At 32.0% G+C, this 20,913-nt stretch overlaps 1 protein-coding gene across 1 annotated transcript in view; it reads left to right on the plus strand.

Annotated features, from left to right (window-relative positions):
• Positions 1-20,039, plus strand: part of MS3_00000872 (uncharacterized protein) — a 47,392-nt gene extending 27,353 nt beyond the window's left edge. The window contains exons 9-17 of the mRNA XM_051208467.1: positions 504-836; positions 4,678-4,807; positions 7,366-7,619; positions 8,794-8,933; positions 9,715-10,004; positions 13,094-13,251; positions 15,293-15,414; positions 18,179-18,485; positions 19,102-20,039. Of these exons, the coding sequence (XP_051074692.1) occupies positions 504-836; positions 4,678-4,807; positions 7,366-7,619; positions 8,794-8,933; positions 9,715-10,004; positions 13,094-13,251; positions 15,293-15,414; positions 18,179-18,485; positions 19,102-19,451 (2,084 nt within the window). The 3' untranslated portion in view covers positions 19,452-20,039. The remainder of the gene's footprint in view (positions 1-503; positions 837-4,677; positions 4,808-7,365; positions 7,620-8,793; positions 8,934-9,714; positions 10,005-13,093; positions 13,252-15,292; positions 15,415-18,178; positions 18,486-19,101) is intronic.
• The last annotated feature ends 874 nt before the right edge of the window (positions 20,040-20,913 follow it).

Raw genomic sequence — 20,913 nt, forward strand, 5'->3', positions numbered from 1 at the left:
TTTTTAGTGATACAAATATGATATACAGAGATTTGATTGGTCCTCCCGGTCTCTCACATTTTTCGGACATTCCATGTACCTATATTAATCAATGGTTATTCTTGTTGTTGGAAAGGGCATCGGCCTCGTGACTTCCGAAGAATATCGGATTTCACCATAAGGTGTCATGATTGTTCGATGGGAAGATCCCTCAACTGGGAGTGTAGATTTGAAATGGTTCAAATTGTTTACATATGTTATCATTCTTTTTAGTAATGTCGCTATTTACGGGATGGGGTTAATAATCCCATTCCCAACCCTTTTCCTTTGTGTGGGCTTGGGACCGGCAGTAGCTCCAGAAACGCTACTGGCGGGGTTCTGCAGCTAGATCACTATATCCCGACCGTAACTTTATGCAAATGCTATTTATCGTCACATTGCATGTTTAACTACCTAGATTTATTTCCATTTGTTTCATGAGATTTTATAATATAAGAATTAATTTTCTTTTATTACATTCACAGCTTTATCACAATCGAATCTCATAGCTGAAAATATCACTCAACATAACTGTTATGATAATCATAGTTCATTCGAAGTAAAATCCTCTGTTATTGAGAATGATCTGTATGGATTAAATGGTTTAGACCTATTATTACACGCCGTTCAATATTTGGATAAAGAAAATAACTTATTTAATGATGCTTTAATACAACCTCCACCACTTGTTATTGAGGACCTTGATACTGATTCTAAAAACGTTCAAGTCAACATTGACAAATCCAATACATCCTGTAGTGATAATTTTGAAACTATTAATAATTCCAACGAGGAATTAACAGAGCACAATTTTGAAGGTAATTATTTATTCATTTACATACGAATTACTTTTCATGTTTAAATATGCACTTACTCTTCTCATTGCAAATCGGAATAAGTAAAAGTTTATAAACTGATTATTTACGACCTATTCACTGGTACTTTGTCTAATTTACCAATTTACGTTTACTTTCTCAAACATATATATGTATATATACAACTAAAATAGTCTTTCTAGTTCATAAAAGCCTATCGAAAAGTTGTTTTTTAATTACAAATTGGGTTTATCTGCGGTAATTAGTTCATCATAGAAAAACTGTTTACCATTTTTACTCCATTAGTTTTACTGGTTTGTAATAAATTCATCTTTCTAAATAGCCGTTTCATAATGACTGAATTCTTGAGAGATACGTGTATTCCCCCTTACTTACTTACTTACTTACTTACTTACGCCTGTTACTCCTCGTGAAGGAGCATAGGCCGCTCACCAGCATTCTCCATCCAACCCTGTCCTGAGCAATCCTTTCTAGCTCCGTCCAGTTGTAATTCATCGCTTTCATATCTGCTTATATTATCCGACGCAATGTGTTCTTTGGCCTTCCTCTTTTTCGCTTCCCTTTGGGATTACAAGTTAGGGCTTGCCTCGTGATGCAGTTCGACGATTTGCGTAATGTATGTCCTATCCATTTCCATCGTCTTTTCCTAATTTCTTCTTCAGCTGGAAGTTGGTTTGTTCTCTCCCACAGAAGGCTATTGCTGATGTTATCCGGCCAATGGATGTTGAGTATCTTGCGTAGACAGCTATTTATAAATACTTGTACTTTCTTGATTGTGGTTGTTGTAGTTCTCCAAGTTTCAGCTCCATACAGTAGAACTGCCTTGACGTTCGTATTGAAGATTCTCACTTTGATATAGGTTGAAAGTTGTTTTGAGTTCCATATGTTCTTCAATTGTAGGAATGCGACCCTTGCTTTGCCGATCCTCACCTTTACGTCTGCATCGGATCCTCCTTGTTCATCGATGATGCTTCCTAGGTATGTGAAGGACTCTACATCTTCCAGAGTTTCGCCATCAAGTGTGATTGGATTGCTGTTTTCCGCTTTGAATTTGAGGACTTTGGTTTTCCCTTTGTGTATGCTGAGGCCTATTGATGCAGAGACTGCTGCTACACTGGCTGTCTTCATCTGCATCTGTTCGTGTGTACGTGATAGGAGGGCTAGGTCATCTGCGAAGTCCAAATCGTCTAATTGATTCTGAGCTGTCCATTGTATTCCGTGTTTTCCTTCAGATGTCGAGGTCTTCATAATCCAGTCGACCACCAGAAGAAAGAGGAAGGGAGAGAGTAGACAGTCTTGTCTGACTTCCGGTCCTTACTTGGAATGCATCTGTCAGCTGTCCTCCATGCACTACTTTGCACTGTAGTCCGTCGTATGAGTTCCGGATAATATTGACAATCTTCTCAGGAACTCTGTAGTGTCGAAGAAGTTTCCATAATGTCCTCCTATCTACACTGTCAAATGCCTTTTCATAATCAATGAAGTTGATGTATAGTGATGAGTTCCACTCAACTGATTGTTCGACGATGATCCGTAGTGTTGCAATTTGGTCCGTGCACGACCGATCCTTACGGAATCCAGCTTGTTGATCTCGAAGTTGGGCGTCTACTGCATCCTTCATCCGGTTCAGCAACAATCTGTTGAAGACTTTCCCTGGTATTGACGTGTATTCCCCCTGGTTACATTAATGTTAATAAAGGTTGTACGATCATAGAAATCAGTATGATTTCGCTCTAAAATTTCAATTATAACATTCATTGTCTCTAATCATTTGCTAACACTTCTCAATGAAGAACTCTAGCCTCAGATCAACAATTATATCACTCAAAAACAGAGACAATATCTCACTGAGCTACAATGTAACATTGTTTACGGCTGCCATATTTCAAGACACTATTATTGAAAAGAACTGGAATTAGCACAATGACAGTCAAACATGAAATAGTTTATTAATAAGCTACATTTTATGAAAAGACAAATACTAGTTTATGTAATTCTGGGTTCTACCTTCCCATAAAAGTATCTAAGCGTTTGGAATTTTAGTTTCAGAAGTAAATTATAGAAACTTATAGGAGCGATAACCCTTATACCCAGAGCAGTTATTTACGAACTAGAAAAGAAGGCCCAGGACAGAGTGGGTTGGAGAATGCTGGTCTGTGGCCTATGCTCCATTGAGAGTAACAGGCATAAGTAAGTAAGTTATTTACGAAAAATCTACTTATAACCGATCTCCAGTGGGGTTGTCTTCTGGATTCTGCGACCACATCTAACTACATCTTACTCGTCACAAATTCTCTTTATCATTTCTTAAAGTCATTTTCTGATAATCAACCTTTTCACGAGAACTTTAATCTCTCATGAGTATGTAGCTCGTGTTAGCAGTTCGATCGTATGAAACCTCTTGAAATGTTTTTAACTATTTCCTAAAGCTAACAACATTTACATCCTTATATTGAGTACTAAACATTTATCATTAGTTGAAACTTTGAAACCCTATGGATTCACATATCCTGTGTCTATTAAATTCTCATACACGACCATAGAATGGTTATTCAGTTGGCCTTACCTATTTAGTAAGATAACTCCATACTATTCACTCTTCACATACATATAGCTTTAACAACTATTACCTGTGGTCTACAAGTTGTACGTATGATATTCAGTTTGAAAGTAGTACGAGAGCTTATCGACCAAATCTCAGTGAAAGATCTCTTATGTGTAGTTTGATTCAGTGGGACTGTGTGAACTAAAAATCATCTAAATACGCCATGTTACTTATATTATTCCTTACCCCTCCCACTAACTGAAGTTCCAGAAGGAGGAAGGATCAGTGAATTTCGAGAGCATAAATCCAAAGGGAATTGAAACTATATATGTGAAACCATGCAGGAATAACTTCAGTATTCTATATTTTTAGTGCAGTGTTTCTACAACCTGCCAGTCAGTCAATCACAACGTGGAACCTAATACGTATGTACATCGTTTCAAGTTGCTTTACCCCGTTAGCACAGAGATGGAATTGTCAGGCCACATTCCAGAATAGTAGAGTGAGTAGGCTGTAGTTAAGTTTCTGTTATAACTTGTGCCCTGTGTCCTATTAGTGTATCACGTGATGATACAGCCAATTAGAGAACAGTCAATTATCTATCGGACCAATGACGCGTAAAAGCCCGTACGAACAGTCTAGAGTCCTTATCGGTCCTGCTTCCCGCCTAGCCCAGCCTGTTAAGTCCAGAACACCTATCTCAGCCTCTGCGATATGAATCACTTATTTCAAACATACGGAGTTTATATACCAATCAAACAGACCACATCGTACCATAAAATAGGAAACAACATTTGTACAAGACTTAGCCAAATGTGGCTGTGAATAAGAGAGATAGTAATTGATAGACAGGGGATAACTCAAGAATGATAAATCGTATAATAACAGTCCGTAGGTCAAAATGAAGCTTATGATAAGAGGAACACGAATATGAATAGTTTAGTTAATTAAAAATTACACGATGAAAATTTACGCATAGTATTGATCCATAAATGGGTCCCAAAAGTTACCATCCATTATTCTCATGGGAATATGACAGTTTTACTTCCTTATTTCGTCGAAAATTCTCATAATGCTAAGTTTTAAAATAAGCGAATTGTCGATATTAATATCATTTCAATGTTATCTGTTATGCTTCGGTAAATTTTATATAACTCATTAGTTAATTGTACATATATATGGTCATTGTTGTTTCTTTGTTGAACTCCCATTGAATTGCTGTATTTGATGGAATAAACATAAATTGTCTGTCCCTGTCAACTTTTGGATCTTATGAAGATACGACAGTAACTCCTGATCAAGAGTCAACCTCACTGAGTGGTTCAATAAAAAATCTTTTAATAGATTCTAGCGTAACTACTTCTACATGTAATTCAACTAGTCAATTAGTTCTCGAACAATCGTCAAAGTAAGCTACCATTATGTCTATTACATAAGATGATGAATAATATAAATTTTCTTTTTTAATGGTAAACCCAATTTATATGTGATTTACTGATGTTCTGTAAAATAAGAAGCAAAGTAATACCATTCTTTGTTCTATACAATGTATTGGTTCATCAAGCGTTTTAGTACCTGTATAGTTGCGCTGCATGATTGGGCTGTACTGTCCAGATCGTGTTAAAACCTTTATGGGTACCTGGTTCTCCTGAAAACCAATGTAAAATTACCCACTTTCAGGTTATATTTGTAATTGTGCAATAATAATGCCTGAAGAGAAAATTAGGGCGAATTTAACGTTACAATATCACCATTTTTACTATTAAAATTAACTCCACTAGTTTATTATTATTATTATTATTATTATTATATTTATGTGTGCATACTAGTTGTAAAATTCTTTATAACTAAATAATTCATCCAGTTCTTATGAATGAATATGGGAAAACGTACTACCTAAAAACGATAATGACCTCATAATGCATAATAAAAACTGATTGTACAGTAGGTTTGATGAAAATTAGGAAATTTATGGACGAAAGTTATCTACTGTATTATTCTCTAAATCAACAAAAATGATTTACGGATAGACCAAGCCAAGTAAATATCCAATCTGTTAGTTTAAATGTAAGGTTCATTGAAACCATGAACTGATCGATGTCGATCACCATGGAAAATCTGGTAGTACTGGATCTCCGTTTCATCCTAATACAAGACTCCAGAGCAGTGCGCATCCACGGTTGCTCACGCGTAACTCGAACCCAGAACCTTTGGTCTCGTCCGAACTCTTAACCTCTAGACCACTGAGCCGACCAGAATTCAATTGTGTTAAATTTACGTTGTTAGTAATCTTGTCTACAATAGAATTTTCGATAATCTACTTTCCCTGTATTGGTTGTTTGAATTTATTTTACTCTTAACTTCATTTAAGCAAATTTATTAATTCGTTTTTATCAATCTTAATATCACCAACACGTAAGTATTCTTTTCACTCTTAATGAAGTCAATATAAATAATCACAGTCTATACATATAGTCACTTTAACTTTCTCAAGGGCTATTGTAATGACAATTTCGTTTTCTTCCCTTATCTCTGTCTACCTGTCAAGCAATTATTCAATTTTGTTGTTAATATTTAATAAATCTTACCTACCACCTAGTGATTTCTTAATTGTCATAACGACTGGATATTTACATTTACATTCTGATTGTTTTGTCTAAATATAATAAGTTCATTGTCTCCAACTGACATTATTTTTAATTTCAGTATTGGTCAACATTTTAAGTTTAATACTTTTTTTTTCTTTGTTTACGTTCACTTGTTTACTCTGTCTTTGTCTATCCATTTCATCTTTCTTTCTTTTAATCAACTGATACACATCTCACATATCATGTGACTTTGGGGAAAATTTTCTTTTCACGAAAATATTTTAATTTGTCAACAGTAAATCCTATCAATAATCATTGTTTTTCCATTCAACTACTGTTTTCTAAAAATATAAATTTCTTTAACTCATCAATAGAATAATTAGAGAGTATGTAACACTTTCAAGTAACAACTATAAATAATATGACTAGTCTAATGTATAAAATCAGTCCATAATGATTGGTTGGTTATCTACAGACATTGTAAACAATTAGAGACTAGTTCAGGTTCATATTGTAGTCAAGATCAATAATGGTTTATAACTTCAGATTTTGTCGCTAAAAGTCTGTTTTGGTAGCAAAGATAAACTCATTCTCTATTTTAATATCAGTTATAGACATTTTGTTAATTTTTCTTTCTTACTTCACATGTCTTCTTTGTTCCCTTGTAGATCTGCTGGGTTTTTTTGTTGATATGGATATTTACATGCACTTTATATAATGCTTTTCTGTATGTTTACTTTTCTTTCAAAAACATCTAGGGAGAAAAGTTGAGTTTTGTACCATATTATACATAATCTCTTTTTTGCATATTCATTGAATCTATGCATTTGTTTATGAGATACTAGACTTTTGTCTATTAGGCTTGATACTCAAATTCATCATTTCTAATTTGTCTTGTACAATTACACCGTTGTAATTTCGTACTATCTGTTCTCTTTAGAAATGCTAATATAAATCTCAAATATCATATTTAGCAGAATAGAATCAGTTCACTGTATTTCACCAACCTCATTACAGACTGCAAATAAGTATTTAAAATGAAAAAATAGACAAGGTGAATTACAATCTGTATCACTGTTTATGTATAAACCACTGATTTTCGTATAAATGACCTAGTGTTGAATATTAAATAAAAGTTCTTGAAATTATTTACTCCTTTTCCTATATTTATTCCATATTTGAGTTATCCTGTCTAGTTGATATATACTATAGAAATGATTTCGTTCATTTATGATTGTCATTAACTAGGATATTTTGTATCTAATTTTTATTAAACACTGAAGAAAACAAATTCATTTAAAAATCGAACGGGGTTAATTTTTTGTTATATTGTTCTCTTTTCTTTGAAAAACCAAATAAACAAACATTACATTCTCAGTTCTGGTACTTTCGAAAACTCTGATAATTGTCTACAAAACCAATCATTAAGCGATAGCAACAAATCCAATTCAATTACAGACCTATCTCATCCTACATTTATGCTACCACAAGTTGCGGTTTGTCCCAATACATTACTAATTGAAGTGGCAGAAAATCCTCTCCTGTGTCCACTATCAATTAATATTAAACCAACGTTATTGTCGTCACCATTATCATCATCGTCTTCTTTGTCGTCCAATTGTTCATCTACAGGTATGTTTTCTATGTATACATTTTCATTTTTCTTTATTCTATGGGATACTTGTACTGTTCATTTCGTTTGTATAGTGTTAATATCGAGTGATATTATGGTGTGTGTTACTAATATTGACATAAGTAGTATATGATGTTAGTCGTGAACAGAAGGTCTGGTAGCAGAGAGACAAGAGGATCGAACAGTAATGAATGGAAACAGAATGCAATTTGTATGAAAATGCAAGAACAATGAGGTCTGAGTCATTTTGAGACGATTGGTGAACATTTTGCAAATTAAGCATTTACTTTATGATTGTTAGATTTTATTAACAAGTACTGTAATTTTGTGCTTAATACATTCGATTGTCCCCACTGGTGTTCTTGTTCACTACATTTGGTGTCGCTGCCAACCAGGAGGGGAGAGGTGCTGTTATGCGAACGCCACAAGTTTTTAGATTTTCTTGATTTATAAATGCATTTAATTTGTATCTTTCGTTGATGCTTCTTATTAAGAAAAAACGAATGAAAGAAGAAATCGAAAGAAGGGGGAATCATAAAATTTCGAATATTTTCAGTTAGATTCTTAAAAAATCACAAGTTTCACCCATCATTTCAAGTTTGTAATAATCGAGCGTTCTCACACTTTTTTTTCTAGAAAGAATTAATAGTTACTTCATGATTCCGTGCTCAGTTCTCACACAACACTCTGTTATCCCTTCTCTCTAATTAAGAATGTGAGTTAATATTACACTTGAATAAGTATACCATCTCGATCAATACATCTTTATTGTTATTTTGTTTATCTAAAACTATTTAGTTGGCTTGATCCCTAATCTTTCACAAGGTTTTACTACTCTATTGACGGTTCGATTTGATCGACTGACAAAAACATGTAATATTCTATTGTCTGTTTGTATCAACCACATTTAACAATTAGATTATGAATGAGAAAACGTCACAATGCTGTTTAATGAGCTTCCTAAATATAATCGATATTTCTACACTAAATAACTTATAGTTTCGCTCTTAGGTACAGAACTAAACAGATTACAACTATTAGAAAAGAGTTCTAAAGACTACGGGAGCAGTGTATCACTTATTTTCTAACTTTTGCTTTCAATATTCACTAACTTGGATTATAACATGTAGTTACAATTGTACTCAATCTTTATTACTTATTATTCCATTTTAGAATTGAACAACTCTTTACTTGAAATCAATCAACAATCTATAAAAAATACTTGTGAAACATCAAAATCTAATCAAATCAATGAAATTTCTTTAGAAAATAATATTGATACTCACATACCTAACCAACAGAATTCTACAATTGTAAGTTTGATTAATATATTTATTGTCAATTATTCTACGTTGTTAATTTGGATTTACAACTATTAGAATGATTTGCAAATTGACTGACTTATTGTCATTAGAATAATTTGAAATGTAAAATACTTCAGTGTTTTTTTACAAAATTGTTTATTTTAAATCTATATGTTGATAGTTTCTTTTCTGTAACTGTAGTAAGAAAATGATGACTGTAGTAATAAATGAAAGACAAAATGTATTTTCTTTTGGTTTCAAAGATTTATGGAAGTCGATAGTTTATGAGAGGTCAGTCTCGTTTTCTTCAGTTGCTACTGATTTTGAAGGAATAAATATTATTATACTTATTTCAGAAGATAATTATAGCATCCAAACAAATTCTACCGACTGTTAACAAATATTACAAGAAATACTGATTTGTAGTGCGTATCAACATTTTCAAGATATTTGTATGTATATAAGTGGATACTAACAGTCTTAACGGACTGTGAGATTATACTAAAGTATTATCTGCTAGACAAAATGCCATCATTTAAATCTCAGTGGTCACCTTAACCCTGATATACAATCGAACTATCGATCCTTATCATTTTGATTGAGTTGACTGATACTTCTGCATTTTCTTAACACTTAGATTAGTAATCACTTGATCAAATTATTCGTAATGTTTCTAGTCGGTACTTCAGACTTGTAATTCTTACTTCGTTTCTAAGATATCACCGTTTGATGTTAACAAGATATGCTTTATATTAAAAGTAATTTTATCCTTTTTCATATTCGAAAGCAGCCGATAAATAACTCATACCATCAACCTGTTTCTTTTAAAGAAGAGAATTGTGTAATCTATAATTGTGAGAATAAATTTCAATCATCTACCAATGAAAATTCTCAGAATCAACAAACTGTTTCTTCTAAATCAAAACCTCCTCCATTGAAATTACATGATGTATTTAATTCCAGGATCATAAACAAAAATATTGAACAATCTGATAGATCGGTTGAAAAAACTCGTGCTCCATTCTCAGCTGATGCAGCTAATCGATGTTTTAAACGGAAATTTGATGAAACTACAGAAAAGTGAGTTGTGATAATGTCTTTTTTTCACTAATAACTATTGCATGTGTATGAAGACGGTTCAGCGAATAGACTGTTCCTTTCAATAATCTCATTTATCAAAGCTGTACAACGGTATTTATTACTAGTCTTTACACATAACAGCCTTCAATGAAAAGAGACGGGTGTCACATAATTCTTTGAAGTTACCAAAAAGTAATCAAATATTAAGATATTGAATATGTAATTGTCTTCAATGTAATATTAAATAACATTTTATCAAAGAAATGCTACAGATAATCATACTTTTGATAAACATGAAGAAGATTTAAATGAAACAAACAGTTGGTGATAACAACTTTTCAAATAAGTAATCAAGCACATCTTTTTTGAATAGAGATCAAGCTTGAAATAGTAAACTATGAAACCTTAAGTCGTGCACAAATTTATAATCTAAATCCCTTTTGAGTTAGTTCTCTGACTGTATAAATGATACAAAATTATGCAAATAGCGGTCCGTGACTATAGTTCAAGGGCTGAACTATTGATTGACTTGGATCTCTTTTTAAATACACATACAGGTTAATCCTCGAAAATACGTCTGGAAAGTACATGTTTCATGTAGCCAGTATAATCTCCTTTACAAGAACAAGAGAACCGATTAAATGTACATATATAATTATTGATTAATCGGCTAGAAACAAATAAACAGATAAAATACTTTACGTTGTTGGATTGATCAAAGTTGTTTGTTTGTTTTTATACATTGATTTTCATAATATTGAATTCAAGTGATTTATCAAATATTGTTTACTAATTATAATTTGGATATAAACTAAGTGTCTGGTAATCTAATTATGATACCGTAAAACCCATACCAGACCACTTAATCCTTTTAAATAATACAAGCTCAATTAAATTAGGTGTCAATAATTATAGTAATTTTATCCAGAAATAATAATGTTCTGTTTGATATTTAGAAGATAAAGAAAAATATATATTTAAGTCTTGAACATTCATGCCTTTAAGTCTTAACCAAATGGGCTGGAGAGAGGTTAAATTAAAAGTAACCGAATTATAATCCGGACGATTTGGACTTCGCAGATGACCTAGCCCTCCTATCACGTACACACGAACAGATGCAGATGAAGACAGCCAGTGTAGCAGCAGTCTCTGAATCAGTAGGCCTCAGCATACACAAAGGGAAAACCAAAGTCCTCAAATTCAAAGCGGAAAACAGCAATCCAATCACACTTGATGGCGAAACTCTGGAAGATGTAGAGTCCTTCACATACCTAGGAAGCATCATCGATGAACAAGGAGGATCCGATGCAGACGTAAAGGTGAGGATCGGCAAAGCAAGGGTCGCATTCCTACAATTGAAGAACATATGGAACTCAAAACAACTTTCAACCTATATCAAAGTGAGAATCTTCAATACGAACGTCAAGGCAGTTCTACTGTATGGAGCTGAAACTTGGAGAACTACAACAACCACAATCAAGAAAGTACAAGTATTTATAAATAGCTGTCTACGCAAGATACTCAACATCCATTGGCCGGATAACATCAGCAATAGCCTTCTGTGGGAGAGAACAAACCAACTTCCAGCTGAAGAAGAAATTAGGAAAAGACGATGGAAATGGATAGGACATACATTACGCAAATCGTCGAACTGCATCACGAGGCAAGCCCTAACTTGTAATCCCAAAGGGAAGCGAAAAAGAGGAAGGCCAAAGAACACATTGCGTCGGATAATATAAGCAGATATGAAAGCGATGAATTACAACTGGACGGAGCTAGAAAGGATTGCCCAGGACAGGGTTGGATGGAGAATGCTGGTGAGCGGCCTATGCTCCTTCACGAGGAGTAACAGGCGTAAGTAAGTAAGTAAGAATTATAATCCGAGGGTGAAGTTTTATTTTTGACTTCACTGGGGTCTGTTCACTGTAAGATGTTTCCCTCAGACAACCAGAATCTTCAGTAGGTTAGCTCTAAAAGTAGCAACCCTCTTCTTGCCACGGGTTTCCAACGCCCACAGTAAGGTCCAACACTCTAAAAACTACTCACAGAAACACCGTATATGTTTGGTCTCAACCAATTATCCCTTGGGTCCTTCAGTGATGCTCCCAAGTAGTCAATACCATTTATGATCTAATACGTTTTTTGGGTCCTTCTTGAAATATCCCTTCACATCCGGGAATCGCCAACTGCCTTCATACCTCTAAGAACTTCAAGACTGATTATATCAATCTCTTGTTAACTATAGAGAGCGAGGTAATCGGAAGTTTTGATACTTCACCTAGTTTGAAGTATCCGTCACCTTTCCCTGGTTGGTTTTTGGGTTAAAAAAATCTCAAGCGTAAGCCACTATTGACGCAAGTAAAATGTGCATTCCCGATTCGAAGAACCAGCTAAGTGCTCAGTAGCTCTCTGTACATTGTTTCGAAGCTGTGAAATATGACTAGCATCTTCTTTCAAGTCAAATTCTGACCAACATAGGTATTGATCATAAAAAGTAAGGAGTGGTAACTAAACGAAACCACTGAGTCACCAAATGCTGAACTGGACTAGATGAAAGACACAAACTCCCCCTATTTAGTGTCCCCGGTCATTGACTACTATAAATAGTTGGAGATATTAACTGATAGATCAAAATCAGTTTCAGTAAAGTAATTTCATTTATTTCTTATCTTCCTATAAATCCCGAGTTTTATCTTATTCGATCTTGTTTGTTCTTTTAGATCCATAGTTAGTTAGTTTATTTTTCCAATTTGTTAATTTCCTCACATGCACTATCCTAATGTAAAATGTACTAACTAGGTTGATACATATTGGTATCAGGTCATATCACCGTTGATAACTGACTGTCAGTACGTTCAGTTTTGAGACATATCAGCTAATCAATTGTAGCTAATACACTTTTATTTTAAACGAGAGTTAAATGAAATGTAATCGCCTACAATTAAATTAGTGTGATTACATGTGACCATTTTTATATCGAAATTCTCTTTTTTTGCGTTATTTCCTCGTTATAACATCAACTATTGTTTAGATTGACAAACTTTTACTATTATTCACAGACCATCTTTTTTTCTTTAAATTATCATTAGTATTTTAGCTCAAATCAACTTTCGGCGTCGATTTTCTTATCTACCGAAATTTAACCCTAATACCGTCTCATCTACACAAAACTTGTCATCACCAACATCTATCGATCAATTAACCATACGTTCTTCAGGGCCTTGTTTTTACTCAGAAACTAGTCAGAGTAAGTTGTTAAAAACAAGTTTCAATCGAATAATAATAGAAGTTTTCTTGTAATTCAGAAAAAAAAAACAATGTATTTCTATAGTTTCATGTAATCGATCCTTATCATTGTCACGTTCATTTTGTACAGGTTATTGATAACTATCCTAATCTTTAAACTCTTTTAATCTTTTGATTATTAAAATTTAATTGCCTAAATCAATAAAAATGTGTGTTGACGAGTCCATTCTGTTTTAAAAATTAAAAAAGCAAACAAATAAACACTAATATGATTGATTGATTGGTTGATTGTATACAAAGATTTAATTATAAACATTTGTTTCATAAAATGTTTCCACAATTGATCCAAACAGTTTATCATCTCTATATGAGCAGTAACAACAATTGAAATTAACTTATTCGACTTTTAAAGTAATTAGTCCCTTTTGATAAATTTCGATAATGTAATAAATAGACGAAGATTATCAGAACTGTGTGATATATATGAGCGTAATATATTTCAAACAACCTGATGTATTGCGTTAATATATTACATAGTTCTGATAATCTTCGTCTACTTATTACATTATAGAAACTTATTCAACTGTTTACTACATTATTTCTATATGATTTCCTATAATAAAAATTCTCAATATAAAGATTAATGTTTATTGATAGAACTGAAACTCATTAGCATTTATTCACAATGACATGTATATTAATGAAAAGTTTTGGAATATCAACATTGTGATCGTTACAAAATGATCATATGAAATGAGATCTAGCATCTACATGATAAAATAATGAAATATTGGTGAATTCTAATTTTAAATGAATTAAATTGATCATTTAAGAAGGAAAATAAGATCTCATCCTAAATTTCTTAAATCATGATTTTTGTGAACTATTTTTTGTGTTTGTCTTAGAGGTGAACAGTTTTAGAGGGAGTAAAAAGAAGAAAAAACCTGTTAACATCTGAATCATTATTTAAGATATGAAATGTTAATATTAAGTAGCGTTCTACTATAAGGCGGAAAAATTGAAATATTTTAATACTTCGTCCTTAGAGAGATTGGAAATGCCAGTCACTAGCTTAGTAACCCTATGTTGAAAATCCTCAAGCTTGTCAGGTTTTATACCTGCTAGATCTGATTTTATCCATATCTTAAGATGGAAGGTGAAGAATGTCAAGGCTAGAAGTCGATTTCTGTATTTAATTCTAGATTGTGTAGTTGTAAATCTGCTGCATTTATGGTGGTTTAGTTATATGTTGAACAAACCAAGAAAATATGAAATAGGATATGGCATTAGTTTGAGAAGTGAATGATTGTTTTTTTCCTATCCAAGTACTTAACGTAAGTACAATTTTTCTAGTTTTAGTCCCTAAAATGTAAGAAAGCAATACTTGGTGACCCTAGATGATATGACTGTAAATGAAGTATAGCGGTCTAGATACATTCACTGAGTGATATCTCTAGATTCTGATCGTCTTGTAACTTTTCACTTATATGTTTCTTCTTGCCTTTACAAATACTTTATTGAAATTTTACTATTTTTATACAGAAATAAAGCGTGGCAAGTTAAGCGACTATACCATTTAAGACGTTCCACACTGTTTAGTCTCGTTTACTCATCCATTTATCTGTCAAATCCATGCTAGTTTTTTTTAGAAGCGAAATCTACAAATCAGTAGTTAACTTCCTTTTCTTTGATTATATGCTATATTTAACGTACAATTCTATGCTGTTTGGTTACTGACTAGTAACCAGTGTTACTTTTACGGAGTCTTTAACTCTGATTTCATTCTAAGGATCAAGTTCCAATGTAGTCACTAGGTTACGTGAATCTACATCACATACGCGAAATGTTATGTTATATGGTTGGCATGAATCTGCTCCTTATTAGTTGTATATACACTTTACTGACGATATATTTGTTCAGAACTTGCTACCTGATCTCTTTCAACCATTTAACACTAAACTATAATTTCCTGGCAATTCGTTTTTTAAACATTCATATTATTCTATTTTTCAATCTTTTTTTTCTAAATTTATTTGTTTTAGCTGGTTCAGTTACTCCAACACTTAATATAGACACTAGTCAACAATTATGTACGCTTACTTCTCCAAGTTCTCATCTTAGTGATTCGGAAAATATTCATCAAAATTTATCACCCAAAAAACTTGTAAGTAGATTTTGGTTTCTTAATTGTTTTTATTCTATTTTTAAATATTTTATATGTTGTATAATGATAATTGTTTATTGTTAAAAATTGGTAGTAACTATTTTAAGGATTTTGGTATTTAAAGCAATTAGTCCTTTTAACAAGTTTTGATAATGCGATGAGAAGACGAAGGCTATCAGAATTATGTGGTATATATCGAACAATATGCTCATACATATACTTGTTAAGACATTATATATGAAAAACAAAAAGTCAACTAAACAAATTAAAAGGTAATAGGAAACAAGGATAATCAAGAAAATAATGTGAAAACCGTACTGGATGGTATGAAAGCCGACATGGATTGTGCAATATCTTAGTTTCGATAGCCACTGTACAAACGGGGATCAATAAAGGACTTAAATAATAGCAATCGTATTTGTACTAGTGATACTATTGTGGGAAACCCAAACATTGGTGAATAATGGTTGTTCACCAATTTTTTTTAAATCCTAGGAAAGGTAACAATATGACTGGACCTACTACGTGTTTGTTACCCGAAAAACTAGTCTATATTAACCTATCACTCAGAGGTGACTCAAACAGTCTCATGTTGAAACGAAGGTTTAAATTAGCTAATAATAGGAAATTTTATACAGCCCAACTCATCATTATCGGAAAGTCAAGGTCTATGTTTCAGGAAAAACCCAAACAGCATATCAGCGATTGTGTCACATCCAACTGTATCTATCAATCTACATGTATGTACGGAAACATGTACACATATACTAATGTTTATTGAAGCCTTGGCTATACGAAAACTGAAACCCTCTTTATGTGTTTAAAAACTATTTATTCTTGTGCTTAACGTACCCTTTTAATACAGATCTATTATTCAGAGTGGTTTTCACGTTATCTTTGTCTCACTGACCTTTTATTTTTCACATATGATATCATAACAAGTATATATGTGATCATGTTGTTCGAAACGTATTACACAAATATATCACGCAATTCTGATCTTATTTCATGATCTTGGTATTATTCCGTTTATTATTATTATAACCATGTAAGATGAATTATCTTCTATCTCTTTATCACCATTTCTTTTTGCTAACAATTTTTTTCAGAATTATTAAAATGTTTGGTTCGGACTGAAAATTCAAGGCGAGAAACAAATCGAGAAAACGGGAATATAAATATGTATATAGTCCTTTCGTTGAATAATGACAGTATATATGACTGACTGGTCAAAAACTGTCGTACAGTATAGCAAAATTAATATGTATAATTCTGGAAATAAGGACTACAGAATACTTTCGTCACAGAGTTGTTAGTGACGTGGAGCATAAGACGTGAGAAAACTGCATGATCAGCGATGGCATTACTTTACGATGCAGTACTGTTTTCGGAAATGCACCATATTGTTTATTAGTATTGTAGGCATAGAGTTTTGTTTATCAAATTACCATATAAACAAAATCTAAATTCGCCAAGTGGGTGACATAAACACAACATAGTGCATGTTTTAAAATGATAGATATCATATCTTTTCAATCGAGGCTAAACTAAGTAGTGTATTCTCTACCCTACAGCTTGATACTTCGCAACACATTTGCATTCATTACTAACTGACAGACATTTTTTACTGTTTCGGACTATATTCAACTGAAGGATTGTATAATGCGTCCACATTTTTGATGATAACCGAGTTTAGTGAAGTGACGCAAATGTGACTGCAATGAGCCAATGGGTCCGTTGCATCCTACACAAATATTTAACTGTTTTTTTTTAATTTTTAGTAGTCAGTGCAGCTCATTGTCTACATATTCACCATGTAAGGTTGCATATATATATATATATATATATATATAGGGTTATTCTAATGATAAACGGAATTTAAAAAGAACTATTTATAATCACTCTACACATTTTTTGTATCTCCATAATCCTACAGTTGATTAAACTCAAAACCTTCAGATTTTAATAGTAAGCTCCATATTACTGAATCATTAAATTGAAATTTAATCATTCACAGATATCATTACCAAGGTTTGACTTGATAATTTCGAATAAACTGAGCATTGAGTAGATTGTTATAAATAAATCAATATATTTGTAATATCCCAATGAGTAGAAAAATTAGATTTTCTAACGTTTCGTGACTCAGTGTAGGCCACTTCTTCAGAGAGGAAATAACCAAATTAAAATTAATCCAAGTTTAAAGAGTACAACGGAACAACAAGAAGAAGTGGCTTACACTGAGTCACGAAACGTCAGGAAATCTAATTTTTCTACTCATTGGGATATTACAAATTTATTCAGTCATTCACATTTTCGTAACTACAGTGAGTTTTGATTACAATAGAACTCTTATTTGGTATCATTCAATTTGGTTAACTGTAAAAGTCACAAATATTTACTTGAATTAAATAAAAAATCTATTTTTAAAGTTACTCTTCGGTGAGTATATAATTATTACTATGTTTGATTAGGCTCTATGAAAATTCTGCCTTATTTCAGGAAAAATCTTCATGATTAACTGATGTCAGCTTCGAATTTTTTTCCTCGCACTTAAAATGTTGAAAACGACTATCTCCCTATTCACAATAATACTCAATTACTTACGCATGTTACCCTTCATGGAAGAGCATAAACCGCTTATCAGCATTCTCCATCCATCACAATAATAACATTTATCAGTTCTAAAAGTTATACGATATTATATCCAACTCTTTATGTATTGAAAATTTTCATTTTTGTTTGTTTTATTTAAACTAAACAGAATATGGATAAATCAAATAAATGTTTAGAAGATAATGTATTTTTTGGTGCAAACTTTCCAAATATCAAAGAATTTAAGTGGACTACTGATTCATTGAATTCACCTTTACGTATTTCTTCATATGGTCGTTTATCTAAAAATCATCCAATTGCTCCAAAAATTATTCATCATCAAACAAGTGAAAATTCATCATTGATAACTCTTTCTCATTTGTCTGAAGCAAATGGAATTAAGTCAAGATCTGTTTTACATATACGTCGTAAACTAGTTTTACAATTGTTTCAAGAATATGGTTTGTTTCCATCAAGTATGTGAATTGTATTTATGAAACAAGTATAGTGTGTATGTAATCATAACCATATATATTTATAAACAGAGATGAATGATGGCTAGCAGTGGAATCCAGAACGCGCGTTTCGTCCTATTTGGGACTCACTAGCTAGATGTATCTGCATCCTAGAGTTGGTGTTCATTCATACATATTTATTGTACATCATAAATTCTTAAGAGAAAGAAAAGTGATAATCTAATGAAAATGATTATTTTCATATAATTGTAAAAGTGCTTTTACGTTCGTTGAGCTGGTATTAGCTCTATAATGAACTTTTTTCATAGACGATGGTCAGTTTTAACGACTGGGACTTCTGTGTTGAAGTTGAATTCCATCACGAACTGATGTCAGCTAGAAACCACTTATAAACAGTTGGTTATTGAGTCTACCAGATTTTCACATTCTGTAGGCATGTCATAAAATTTAATGGTACTACATCAGAAACATGTAACACTTATTCTTGTTTAACTGATCGTCGACTTAAAATCCTGAGCATTCGGAAACATATTTTTTCATGTGTGTTCATATGTTATTGTTTTCTAACTTAACTTCCCACTCCTTTTTCTTGTTTTTATTTAACTTTTACATCCAGTTCCTGTGATTACACATTTTCAACAATGTTATGCTTGTTACTTCCCTAGTCGTCAAGCTTTACAATTGAAAATACGTGAAATTCGTCGACGAATTATGCAAGCCGATTCTCATCTATTTCAAAAAACTATCATCAAAGATAATTATGATTATTTAAATAATAAAAAGAATGTTGATAATGATGATAAGATTGAATTAACAAAAATAGAATGTTCATTAAGAACTATTTCAAAACATTCTATGCCTATTGTTAAATCAACTAATACCTTACATGAATATGCGAATAGATGTTATAATGATAATAACAATACTAATACTAATTCATCTTTATCAAATCCATTAGCAGTTTAATACTGTTTATGTTCTTTACATTGAAATCTATCATTATTATTATTATTTGATTTGTCTTATCATCTTCTTTTCATTGATTAAATCTTTCATCAATTTCATACATTCTTCATTAGGGTTAATTTTTAATCATTAATTTATTGACTAATATTGTTCCAGTGAATTTTAACTTGTCATTTTATGTTTTTATTTTATTTATTTATTTATATGTTCTAATATTTATTTATTCACTTTCATAGTATCTATCCATATATATATATATATATATATATATATATATATATATATATATATATATATATATACTAATTTCATATTATGCTTTAAATGACCACTCTAGTTAACATACACAAATCATGATCTTATTTCACTTTCTTTCTTTTTGTTGATCATCTCTCTTTTTCGTTCTTCTTCGATTTCTGTTTTCTCGTTATATGCTGTTCCATTTTTAATTAGCTTAAATTTTCTATGCTTATTATACCAAAGCTCTGGTCATTCACATGTGTGCAATTCAATTATCTTTATAAAATGCCTTGTTCTTTTCTTTTTATTAATTAAACGTATTTCCTGTAATACACTGCTTTGTTTAATTATATATATATATATATATATATATATATATATATATATATATATATATATATATATATATATATATATATATATATATATATAATGGGGATTTTCATTAATTTAAACTTTCTTTTTCTCATTTTATTGTTATTTATAAAAATATGTATTTGGTATCTGTTGTGAGTTGAATGTTCGGCGGCCTGCTTAAGCATCTGGGCTACCTGTTCCTGCCATCTAGATATTTCAACAAGTTATCTATTTTTGTTTGTTTTATTATATCATTATGTCTATTAATCGCATAACTTATCCGGATGCATTTCTGAAAAGTGTACAACCTTTCGTTGTCAAAGTTACAAAAAGCCCAATAAGAGATAATGTGGTCGCTGGAAATATGCAGAGAAAAGAATATACATTATTCAGATGTTCATTTACTGGACTGCTAACATCTAACTGGCGATCACTCAATATTTATCGTCAGGATCGACCAAGAAGAAAGAAACGGAAACTTATTGAAATACTTTGTGCTGAGAATTCTATATTGTACCAAAAATACAATATTGAATAAAGCTCAATAATAATAAATAAAATAATTAGTGACTCAAATGAATCGAACTAAATAACTAATATTTTCTGGTTAACGTTTTTTTAGCGAGTTAGTTTTTCACAGGATGGGTTCTCTAACCCCATGCCCAACCCTCCTCCTTTATCCGGGCTTGAGACCGGCAGTAGCCCCAGAGGGGCTCCATGCGGAGTTAAATAACCAATATACCATTTCTAAAATCCAACTAAATAAGCTGAAGGCAACAATTTGTAGAAATGTTTCTAATAAAGTTTAAGCATAAAGAAAACAACAATAACAGAAACGATTTTAATCAAAAATAGTGATTCGTGC

This window comes from Schistosoma haematobium, chromosome 1 (assembly GCF_000699445.3).
Source record: "Schistosoma haematobium chromosome 1, whole genome shotgun sequence".
In the NCBI taxonomy this organism is placed as follows: domain Eukaryota; kingdom Metazoa; phylum Platyhelminthes; class Trematoda; order Strigeidida; family Schistosomatidae; genus Schistosoma; species Schistosoma haematobium.